We start from the raw sequence: 11706 nt of genomic DNA, 5'->3' as shown, positions 1-11706 counted from the left end.
AAAACATCATCTTGGGATTTCAGGGAAACACAATCTAAATTCCTCACAATTTGATGACATTTTATGGACCAAAAAACGAATCGATTATGAAAATAATCGTTAGTTGCAGCCCTAGGGTTAATATTAAATGTGTGTTATATTCTGTCCCTTTTCATTCATAGGCTGTAAATGGTGATGGACCAACGTGACGATGAAGATCCTGATGAGAGTGACCAGACTTCTTGCAGAGCAGTTGGACTAGAAGTTGTCGTTGGTTGCAGATCTCCTAAAAAAGATAAGTCCTTGTAAACAAATACTGTCACCACACAAGCTTCATATAGTTTTTTATTTAGATTTTTTTTATATGATAACAGATGATCGATAGATTCTGACGTCTGTCAGTATCATGTCATCTGGTCAGTTATATTCTCTGTGTTTATGTATTTGCTGCAGTTTGCCTTTCTTTAACATATAACTGAACTGTAGTTTCATCATTATCATTATCATCATCATCATCATCCTCATCATCATCGTCATCCCCACCCATATTTTCCCAGGAGTACAAGGGAAGAAAATGTCCAACACTTCATGATTTATCATTTTTGGTCACGCGTATTTTAAAGATAGGATGAGCCATAATAAATACCTTGATTATTAATATCTTGTAATGAATTATGAGTTGTTGTTTTTTTCCAGGAGCGGCTCGCAGCTCGTGTGCGGCAGGTAACAACCTGGCCGAACATTTCCGTGAGAGTCCAGATATTGTTGTCACATGACGCCGCCGTTATGTAACAACATGTCGGCTGCGCTCGGTGCAGCGGCGCGTCATCGTACGATCGGACCTGCGTCAAGTCCGCGACACTCGACCCGGAGCTTCGTCCTGGGACCTTTTCAAAATAAAACCCGCGCACTACGGCGTTGTGTCGCTCGGTGTTTTACTGAGAACTCTGCCCTTTTCCCTCTGGGTGCATCGCTCATCTGCTTTCTTCGGCACGCTTGACGCATCGTGCGTCGTGCGTCGCCGCCGGAGGAGGCGTTTGCGCACCGCACCGCACCGGGCTGCTGCTGCTGCTGCTGCGGCTGCTGCTGACAGAGGAAGCGGCTGTCCTGCGCTGGAAGTGGGGGAGGACACACACACACACACACACACACACACACACACACACACGTTCCGTGCATCATCTATATTTAGGGGTTCCTCTCTTAAAGACCACTCACCAGCCCCCACCCACCCCCCTCCAAAAAAAAAACAATGATCAGGAACGGACACCACCGCCACCAAGTGAACACAGCAGCCGGGAAAGACGCAGGCACGACCCCCGGCGCTGCAGCCTGCAGTCCCGAGAAGAGGAGGCGAAGGATCCGGGTGTGGTGCGACGGCTGGTGAGTGACCTAACCGGTGGCCGCTTGTGGTGCTGAAGATGCAGCGACGTGTTTTTCTCCCTCTGTTCCTCGTTTGCATCGAGCTCTGTGCGAGTGGAGCCTTGCACCGGGCCGGGCCCGCAGCAGGGTGCAGGGGGGCTGCTCCATCAGTATGTGCCCTACACCAACTTTACATTCCATGTATTCAACCACGAGTGGTTCGTGGCCTGACAGGGCACTACTAATGTCAGGACATTGCTTTTTGGTTGATGATATCGCAGGAGCACCCTTTTGCTCATTCTTTCCTCCCCAGTGAATAATGACACCAATTGACTGTATATTAATATTGGTTTGCAGCGATTCATCATAACTCATCTTCATGTTTGGAGCCCGTGGCAAGAACAACATTATACCACCGACCTGCACTTTTTGCAGGACTTTACTGAGCGTGCGGGTCAGCATTCATTACCTTCACAATTTTAACACACTAAACAAACCACATAGGAAAAATATTTGTGTCAAACAGTATATAAATGTTCAATTATTCTCACACATTCTCCCCGAAATCTGTGGAGTTCACCACTAGAGCTGACAGCAATGTGAGATGAATCCACCTTTTACTTTCTATCTGGTTATCTCATCTCCTTTGACAGTTTTGAATTACTAGTTTTAATTCATAAAGACTACACCTTCAAGCAAAGATGTGCCATGTTACAATGTTTATATGTATTCTGATATCCACAAGGCAGTGACAAGTGCGCGTCACTGTAAATCCTGTGCGCCACCATATCTGCTTAAACAATATCCCAGATTTCTGTAGCATTTTAATCACTTGAAGACGATAAATGCTATCTAACAGATCGGTAAAATCGTTCCACAATGCAATCTCTAAAACGTACATGGTGACTTTTAATTATACTTTTGTAAACATGTATAATAATAATGATAAGTTTCCTGTGCAACCTCCTATATGGTCTCTTTTTCTGTCAGCCGGCAAAACATCTTGTCTCCATTGTTTAGCATCCATCAGGGCGTCTTATTTGAAAAAAACAACAACAAGTATTAGAGTTATTAGACCAAGATGCTCCTATAGTGCCGGGCACGGCCCGTCATGGTCACATGTGATTGATTAATGTGAACGTACCCGTGGGAAGGGCAAGGGGCAGCGACTCGAAAATGAAATTGAGTCCTCGTCTTCAGATCAAGCGCACAACGACACACTTGTACAACTAAGGTCTTGAAAGTTGTATTAACTATGCAACTTAATGTGTAATATATTTTAAATAATAATAATATTGGTCACAGCAGTGCAGTGTTTGCTGAGCTCCACTCGTCCATCTTTAACTTTAAACTGGTTTAAGTCTAAATTTGATCCTCATGCTTACACTGTGACGGACTGTTCTACGTCAGGAAAGCGTCAGCATCCGGCAAAAAAAAAGCACCAAAAAAAACTTTGACGGTCACTCTCCACCTGACAGGTAAGCCTGATGAACACACCGGCCCGGGTGGAGTTATTACACCTTATGTTTAGATTAATCTGAGGCCTTAAAAATGTTCCAAAGTGTCATCTCAGATACACACATGGTGCAGCGTCAGCACGACACACCTCGAGAGAGTCGCACTATGAAGCCGAGCTCCCCTGAGGCATATCAGATACACATGGGGGTTTTTTTAAGGGGTAATTTCATCCAAGTTACAACAAACATACTATATTTTCCCACGCATCCTCACAAATAGCTTTGCACATTAGAAACTCAGCGTTGACGTCTTCCATGCTTGGACTTTTGCACAACAATAGAGGCCAGTGGAGTCTTGTTCGCCCCGCTCATGGTAGTGAAACATGGCATTCCAATAAAACTGTCTGTCCGGAGCGGCAAGATGAAATGTTTTGAATTTCTGTGTGCGAAGGACAGGATTACGGTGCCTTTCTCTTGGAGAACTCCGGCCAAGTAGGTGTGGCTGCCTGTCCGTGGTCTGATGGCATGTTGCAGAATATTTGGGATGCCAGAATATTAACCGGTGGGGTGAGCATGCAAAGAAAGCCAATGTCAACACTGCCCGTGTTGTTAGCCGTTCTAACCCCTCCGGCCCACACCTGCTCCGGCCGCTGTGGCCCGTCACTGAGCACATTGTTCCCCCGAAGCCCTTAATTGACGTCGCCACGCTCTCGCTGACATCCAGCATTGTCAGCGGTATGAGGGGGGAAAATTCCGAGGAGAGCGCGGCCACTTCATCCGTAGAGATTTGACCCTGCCCCTCCTTCCCTCCGCACAGAGGAGCTTTCTGTTCTTATCCGTCGGCCTGAAATGAGGCGACGGGGTCTAAAGAGCAGTTGTCCGAGACGCGTCATCAAGGATGAGGGCAAAGTCCGCGTCCGCCGTGTATCTGCCGAGGTGGTGCGCGCATACACGTCTATAAACGCGCTATTTAAAGCCTCGGTGAGGCAATGGTGCATTGGTCACTCATTCAGGACTCGGCCCTGAGAAGTAACCTCTGAATTGTCCTTGAAAGCACCACCAGACCTTAATATCTCTAACCCTGTTTATCCAGGCATTTTTTAATTTGGAAAAGCTCCTCTCAAACAGCGTGGCACGGCATTGATTCCAAACCCGAAATGTCACGTTTACAATTTTTAGGGTTCCCCGTTGCCTTCAATGCTTACAAGTACTGTGTGTCTTACACGTCTCGCTATAATTCATCACTGTGGACACACATGTCTGTCGGGTGTTGTTCTCGAGACGCCTGTGTGCTTGTTTTGGGTGTCCACTGACCGACTGCACTCATTAAGATTTCATCATCCCGCCGTGGTGCATGCCAAGATCCATCCCTGCTGAAAAATACAACAGGAATACGGTGACATGTCGTGGACGTCCAGCACGGGTAACACGGCAAAAAAAGCAGCCTTATGTAACTCTGTCTGGGTCTCACAGTTTTTTCTTCTCATTTCATTCACCCCCCTCCTTTACTACATTCTTCTGGCCCTGCACTATCGCCTCAGAGCCGACACACATGGATCCCGTTACAGCAGATTGACGAAACAAGGCACAGCGAAACTCTTGGCTTCGGATTGAGCTTCCTTGGAAAGAAACGAGGGGGAAAAAAGCTTCTTTTTGTGGTTTCACCTTTGTGTATTTCTGACAGAGTACTGGCTGTTTCTGAATCACTGTGCACTCGACAGTGCAGCCCTTGCAGGCTGTTCTCAGCCTGGACTGTGCATAGTGACAACGCAGCAAGGCACTGATGCTGTTTGTCACTAGAGTGGTCCGCGGCTGGAAACAACATGGGATTCTGTTACTGTAGCGTTGGCAGCGCTCATCTGCTTTTTTTTTATTCATATTTTTTTTTAAGGATGCTATTTATAGTGCTATACCACATCTTACTCCTGAGAGAGCTGATGTGTAACATATTCTGCTTTGACATAAATAGTAATTATGTCGTCATTGTTATGACTCTGTTGGTTAATTGCCGACTCAGCATTTCTGATGGTTACGAATCTGTACAGTTGCTTGGGGATGAGATCCTAACAAATTAAACACATCTTCAATGATACCTGCAGTTTAGTTAAGTTTAGTTTAGTTTTTTTTCCCCAACGACTCACATAAATACAAAAACACAAAAATGAAATGTAAAAGTGTGTTTGGGCTGAGGTGAAAACCAGCGATGGCTCGTATAAAAAACACATTCAGAAGATATTACAAAGATGAAATACAAAACATACAAAATCACCAATTCAGTTTCTGTAATAGTGTTAAAGAGCCAGTGGGAACATATTAATATAGTGTATATGCTCATTAGCTCATTTTCATTCTAAATAAAGTGTTTGAAGAGCAGAGCATTTCTAAGTCTCTTTTGGCCCATGGGCGATGGCACAGAGGAATCCATTTAATGTTTATTTTCATTCTACCGAGTGAAGTCAGTCACTTTCTTCAGTCTCAGCAAATTCATCAGTTTTTTTGTGCACGCTGTATCAATAGCAATATCAATATAATGCTTCAATATCATGTTCAAAGTAGAGAGAAGAGAAAAACGATCAGACTGACTGACTGCCGTCAGTTGCAGCGACAGTGATGGAAGGCTAATATCCATATATGTCCTCTATCACTATGCTAGATTACCATGTGACAATCTCCGTCTCCAATCTGTGCTAATCCAATTATCCACAGATGGCATCATAGCCTGGAGAGAAGAGGGAGGGACTTTTTTAATTTTTGTCATGATCATATGATGTGTGTGGATTTCATTTAGTGGGTTGATACAAGCAGGAGCGCTGTGAAAAGAAAAGGATCATACAGGTAGTTTTGTATGTTTTAGCCATAGACTGTATAAAAATGGACGGAGACTCCAGGTCAATGTGGGAGTGCCTGGGACCTGTATTCTCTTGAATGACCAGCAGAGGGCGCCTCCATTGGTTGCAAAAATAAGTCAGTTTGTATAGAAGTCTATGAGAAAATGACTCCTCACTTGGTCTATAGAGAGATCCCTTTTCATTGTGTATCCAAGTGCATTTTTCTTTTTTAAAATGATAACTTCAAACTCTGCCTTGTCAGTACAGCAAAGCGCAATGATTTAAGAGTGATGAAGAGTGGCCGCCATTCCTCACACTGAGTATAAATAATGTGAGCTTCAACGTAAACAAAAGCAACTCTCAAAGCAAATAATGCTTTTTTTTTTTCCTTGGAGAAAAGTGTGTGACATGTTTTAATATTCTCGAGACAGGGGGCTACCAAACCTTCTAACTGTAGCTCAAGAAATTCACTGGATGCTTTGTTCTCGTTTTGTTTGCCAGATGGAATTTGATATGTGAATAACCACGGCCCTCTTGTGTTTTTCCTTACCAGCTACGACATGGTGCACTATGGCCACTCCAATCAGCTGCGACAGGCCAAGGCCATGGGAGATTACCTCATCGTTGGAGTACACACAGACAGTAAGGCTCGCAAACAGTGACGATATAAACCTCACAATATAAACATTATCTTGGCTACAACTTCAGTGGAAGCGAGTTGACTTCTTCCCTAGATTTTTTTAAAAGATTCTGGCTCATCTCTACGTCACCTTTTGCACAGTTATATACGATATTACTCCTGCCTTTACTTATGATCCGTCCTGTACCTGCTGAATCGGGGGACCTGTTTTACTCTGGATACTTTCTCCAGTCCCATCATTGCCAGCCAGGCACCGGCTGAGTCCTATTACACCAAGAAGAGGTTGTTGTGACTCAGCAGTTGTGTGTCTCGCCCTCCTGTGGCACACCGGGGCATTCTGACATTGTGATTACCCGGAGTGACTCCCCGGTCAGGGTCAGCACGGATATCGGCAATCTTTCCCTCTGCTGAAGTGATTAGAAAATGTCTCTGCAGCAAAGGCGATGTCGAGAATCCCGTCTGTCTCTCCCTGTTAACCCCCAATGTGTGTTTTTTTTTCTCAAGGTGAGATCGCAAAGCACAAGGGTCCGCCCGTCTTCACTCAGGAAGAAAGATACAAGATGGTGCGGGCCATAAAATGGGTGGATGAGGTCGCGCAAGGAGCGCCTTACGTCACCACCCTCGAGACCCTCGACAAGTACAACTGTGACTTCTGTGTGCACGGAGGTAGAAGATGACACAATCATCATGTCTTTATTTAGACACAAACTGATTGATAGTCATAAGAACGACGCCGATCGGCTCCGAGCATGGATCTGGATCTCTGGTATTGATGGATGTAATGGGGTTTAGTTGATTTGTATGCCTTGGATGCTGTCGTTTCAGATGATATAACACTAACAGTGGATGGTAAGGATACGTATGAAGAGGTGAAGAAGTCAGGACGGTACAGGTGGGTCCCCCTGTGATGATAACATCAGTCGGGATGGGACGTTGTGTGCGTGCGTTCCATCAGTCGTCACTCTGCGTACGGTGTTGTTTCAGGGAGTGTAAGAGAACCCAGGGAGTTTCGACCACAGATCTGGTTGGCCGGATGCTGCTGATGACCAAAGCACACCACAGCAACATTGTGAGTGCAGCGTTATTATCTCTCAGAGGTTTCCGTTCACGGTACAAGCCTGATTCCCTCCTATGTTCCTTTTTTTAGGATAGCTCAGACTATCAGCAGCACACAGACAACTTTGGAAAGGTAGGTACCAAACACATTTCCAGCATGTTATTATTATTATTTTTGAGGCTTTGCCAAATCCTCATTTTACCACCAAACCCTTTGCTCCACGGTGCGTGTTTAAAACAACATTTTTGGCTCCCCAGCTTCCTCTTTCTTAACTCTTTCTTCATTTAATTCATAAAAAGGCATTTACTGTGGACCCGTTTTACAATCAAGTAGCGGGGCCCTGCCAGTAAACACTGAATGCCACTTGTGTTCCTGCACGAGGAAAGTAACTCGGAGTCAACGAGCTGGGGGCTTGAATAGTGTGAAACCAGTAGATGGTCTCTTCACATTTGAGCATTTCGAACTGGGAGTTCTGCTGTGAATTTGGCAAGGGCTGAATGAACGCACTGGGGATTTGTGAGACAGCTTTTGAGTCGGCACACTCACGGAAGGTGGCATTACTGCTCACACCACTGGATGGCGATGGCGCAGCACAAGTGTTTTTATTCTGGTCTGAGCTTCTCAGAACACTGCAGTGATTCGCTGTACTGTATCGCATCACCTGGGTGTCATTGTGACACTGTCAATTTGTACTCATCATGCCTGTTTCTGGATTATGGGGGTCGCATGTTCAGAAGGGCCACAGTCCCTGGACGGGGGTGTCTCAGTTCCTGCAGACTTCGCAGAAGATCATCCAGTTTGCCTCAGGCCAAGAGCCTCAGCCAGGAGACACTATCATCTATGTGGCGGGAGCCTTTGACCTCTTCCGTATCTTTTTAATCAATAACCCTTTTGAAAAAACATCCGAATCCACATCCGAATATTTATGATTGATTGATAATGCTGGAAATAACCTGCTGTCACCCTTGACCGGTCACCTGTCAGACATTGGCCACGTAGACTTCCTGGAAGCGGTGTATAAGCTCGCAGAAAAGCCATACATTATAGTGGGGTTGCACTTTGATCAGGTGAGCCGTCCTGCTATCTTTTCTTCGTCTTTCACTGCCTCCCAGAGCCCAGTGTTGGCAATGTTTGTCTACACGTTTCAATTTTGTTCATATTTTGCAGGAGGTGAATCGCTACAAAGGGAAAAACTACCCCATCATGAATGTCCATGAGAGAACACTCAGCGTCCTCGCTTGTCGAGTGCGTTCTTGCTCCCTCTCCATTAACGCACTACATATACTGCAGTATATATTTACATATACAAAAACACACACACACACACATACATAATTCATTTTTTGTGTCCTTTTTTCCACAGTATGTATCAGAGGTGGTGATTGGTGCACCCATTGCAGTCACAAAAGATTTGCTTGACCATTTCAAGGTAACTTTCACCACTAGATCATGAAGTTCTCAACGGTAAAAATGAGGTTTTAAATCTTTAACATGGCTTTGTATCCATAGGTGGACCTTGTTTGCCACGGGAAGACGGAAATATACCCTGACAAGGATGGATCTGACCCTCATGCTGTACGACTAGAAACGCTGCCACATTGAATGGACATTTTTAGAAAACACCTTTGTGCATCGCATTGCTTTTAGACAATATTCTCTTCATCCACAGGAGCCGAGGAGGAAAGGAATCCTGCGCACTGTTGACAGTGGGAACAGCCTCACTACAGATGCCATTGTGCAGAGGATAATCAAAAACAGGTACATTATCTACTGCGCAAAACAATATTCTTCATAGTTAGAATAAAATTGATGTACCTGATTCATTGCTGGAATTAACATGGATTGCACTGGACCTTTATCAGATTTATGCATTGTGTGATTCAGGTTGCTTTTTGAAGCGCGGAACCAGAAGAAGGAGGCCAAAGAAATAGCTGTGATCCAGGCCCTGAAGCGTCAAGAGGAGGAAAAGACTAAAGAAAGAGCCCAGGCTGTTATGTAGGAAAGCCCCCCCCCTCCCCAAAAAAAGGAAGCACCATCAACCAAGTGTCATTATTAACACTGACAAGCTCAATTAATCTAATCCCATGTACAGTTAAATCAACCCTTTTATATAAATGTTATGACAACCTCCACACAAACTTGGCTAATAACAGCAGCCCGTTTGTAGCCACAGTGGCATCGTCTGCTGTGGGCTCATCAGGTATACCGTGTGTGTGTGCGTGTGTGCGTGTGTGTGTGCGCGCACGTGTGTGCGTGCGGGTGTGAGGGGGGGGGGGGGTCCTCTGCGTATTAATATATTCTGCATATGCAACTACATGTTCATGTCAGTCAATCACACATGGAACTACTGAGTTAGTACAAGAAAGTTATCATCATGTCTTCTGTGTCTTTGGATGATTCCTTGAGTACTTTTGATTTTAAAGAATATTTGAAAATATGATATCATGTGATTTGGGCACACAAGTGCAGAGACCCGGTGATGCCGGTCAGGCACTGAACTATAGCAAGCAAGAGATTTCATTTGTTGTTTTGTCTTGGGGCTGTTGCTGCTTTCTGCATCAAAGGGCTCAGCCCCACAACTGATTTATTTGTGTATATACTGTATGTATGTATTATAAACTGAGAACAGGCTGTCTGGAGGAGGCTGAAACCACTAAAGCATGAGGAGAAGAACATATCCCTTTCCTCTGACTTCTCTCACTTGGGTGTTGACAAACCTCTTTTGGGACCTCATGTACATACCAGATCCCGCTCCAGACTGCACTGACTTCTCAGAAATCATCTGAACTGTTCAGATTTTGTTCTAAGAGCAGGTTTTTAACAACAACAACAAAAAAACGCACACTGTTGAGACCTGCATGCCTGGCCTTTTTGAGTGCAATTGTTTAGGTTGTTTTTTTTTGTTTTTTTAAACCAACACTCCTTTGATTTCTTTTAATATAGAGAGTTTTAGAAGTCTAACTTGAACCTTTTGTTTTCATAGTATAACAACAGAACTATGACGGATGCTCAGTGTTAACATGATCATAAAATCAACATCTAACTGTCGTTTTTGAGCCCTGAACAATTTATCCTGTCACTATATCAAATGGGATTAAATTATATATTTTTTTGTAGATTTATATTTTACTCACCTCTTCATTAACTACTGTATAGATTAATATTTTTTAAAAAGCAAAATAATATATCTGTATGTCAACTTGGAATGTATTCAGTTTAGGCCATGATTTATGTTAGTGACAACTCCCAGGTGACAAATGCTGTAGAAGCTGATGGGCCTACAGTATATTATTGTTGTGACAATAATAACAATTTCATCTGAGGAGCTGTTTTGTCATCTTGTTTTCACCAAAACAGGAAAATGTCTCATTCCTCAAAAATAAGGTAAATGAGCAGGCTGCACATTAGCGACACGATTAAACGTAAATTCATGTTTCGGACATTGATTTGACCTTTGATCAAAAAGGATCTTAATTTTGCAACATATGACTCACAAAGAGTTCGTTAATGTCAGGCCATTAAGATTAGATTATTATACAAGCAGACTGGGTCAGCAACGTTCTGAAAGTCCATTTATTTTAGAGGAAAGGTTAATTGGCTAATTCTGTTCAAATTGGAAGCATGAAGTAGCTTTACTAAGTAGGAGGAGGTAGTGTATTGGAATATTTTACTGCAGGAAAAGGAGCCATACCACAATGAAACAACTGCATGCAGAACAGACCTATCAAAAAGTACCAATGCAAAATGGTCAGAATTATTTTTATCTCATATTACTGGCTGATTCATTGGCATGTAGCCAACATGCAAGCAACATTTTTTTAAATCAATGTAGAGCTAATTATAACTTTGTCTGCTGTTGGGTAGTTCTAGTTCTATGAAAATTCATATTGTATAAACTGGGGTATGCATAATACTGATATGAATGAGCTGAAAAAGAACCAGTCAAATATAATAAGCAGCACATCTCAAAATTGTACAGTACATAAGTAAGTATAATTTATTGGCTTAATTTCCCTAGTGATTTCCAGAGGAACAGTGGGTGACATCACTGCTTTTCAACCAATCAGCATTCATACGGCATTTTCAGCAGGACGTGGAACTTCTTCTATAGTTTCTAAAGAAACTGAATTCTTTTTGCAACCAGTGGAGTCGCCCTCTGCTGGTCATTCAAGAGACTACAGGTTTCAGACGGACCCGGTGTCATTTTTCCCCCCACGGAGTCCCGGTGGCCTATAGTGGACCAATAGGAGCTTGGATCGGTATCGCCATCATCACACTGTGCAGTCAGTGTTGACATCATAATGACAAGTTTAAGCCAAAAAAGTTGCGCTTTAATTAAAAGCGTAGGAGCTGTGTTTTGTCCGAGCGGACGTGAACGCGGCA

The 11706-nt window shown here is 43.7% G+C and overlaps 1 protein-coding gene across 2 annotated transcripts; it reads left to right on the top strand.

Moving 5' to 3' along the window:
- Positions 1-1015: 1015 nt before the first annotated feature.
- On the top strand, positions 1016-10645 carry LOC118289357 (ethanolamine-phosphate cytidylyltransferase). 2 transcript variants are annotated; one of them, XM_035616309.2, is made up of 13 exons: positions 1016-1362; positions 6180-6268; positions 6771-6932; positions 7092-7158; positions 7251-7335; positions 7414-7455; positions 8043-8190; positions 8308-8390; positions 8491-8568; positions 8687-8752; positions 8833-8898; positions 8993-9081; positions 9208-10645. In XM_035616309.2, the coding sequence occupies exons 1-13, from the start codon at positions 1232-1234 to the stop codon at positions 9320-9322; spliced, it is 1221 nt and encodes a 406-aa protein (XP_035472202.1). In that variant the 5' UTR covers positions 1016-1231; the 3' UTR covers positions 9323-10645. The 2 variants fall into 2 exon arrangements, with proteins under 2 accessions (XP_035472202.1, XP_035472203.1); XM_035616310.2 differs by having other exon boundaries at positions 1017-1362; positions 8058-8190.
- Positions 10646-11706: the final 1061 nt, after the last annotated feature.

The sequence above is a fragment of the Scophthalmus maximus genome, chromosome 17 (assembly GCF_022379125.1).
Source record: "Scophthalmus maximus strain ysfricsl-2021 chromosome 17, ASM2237912v1, whole genome shotgun sequence".
In the NCBI taxonomy this organism is placed as follows: Eukaryota; Metazoa; Chordata; class Actinopteri; order Pleuronectiformes; family Scophthalmidae; genus Scophthalmus; species Scophthalmus maximus.
This window is presented reverse-complemented; position numbering and strand designations above follow the sequence as displayed.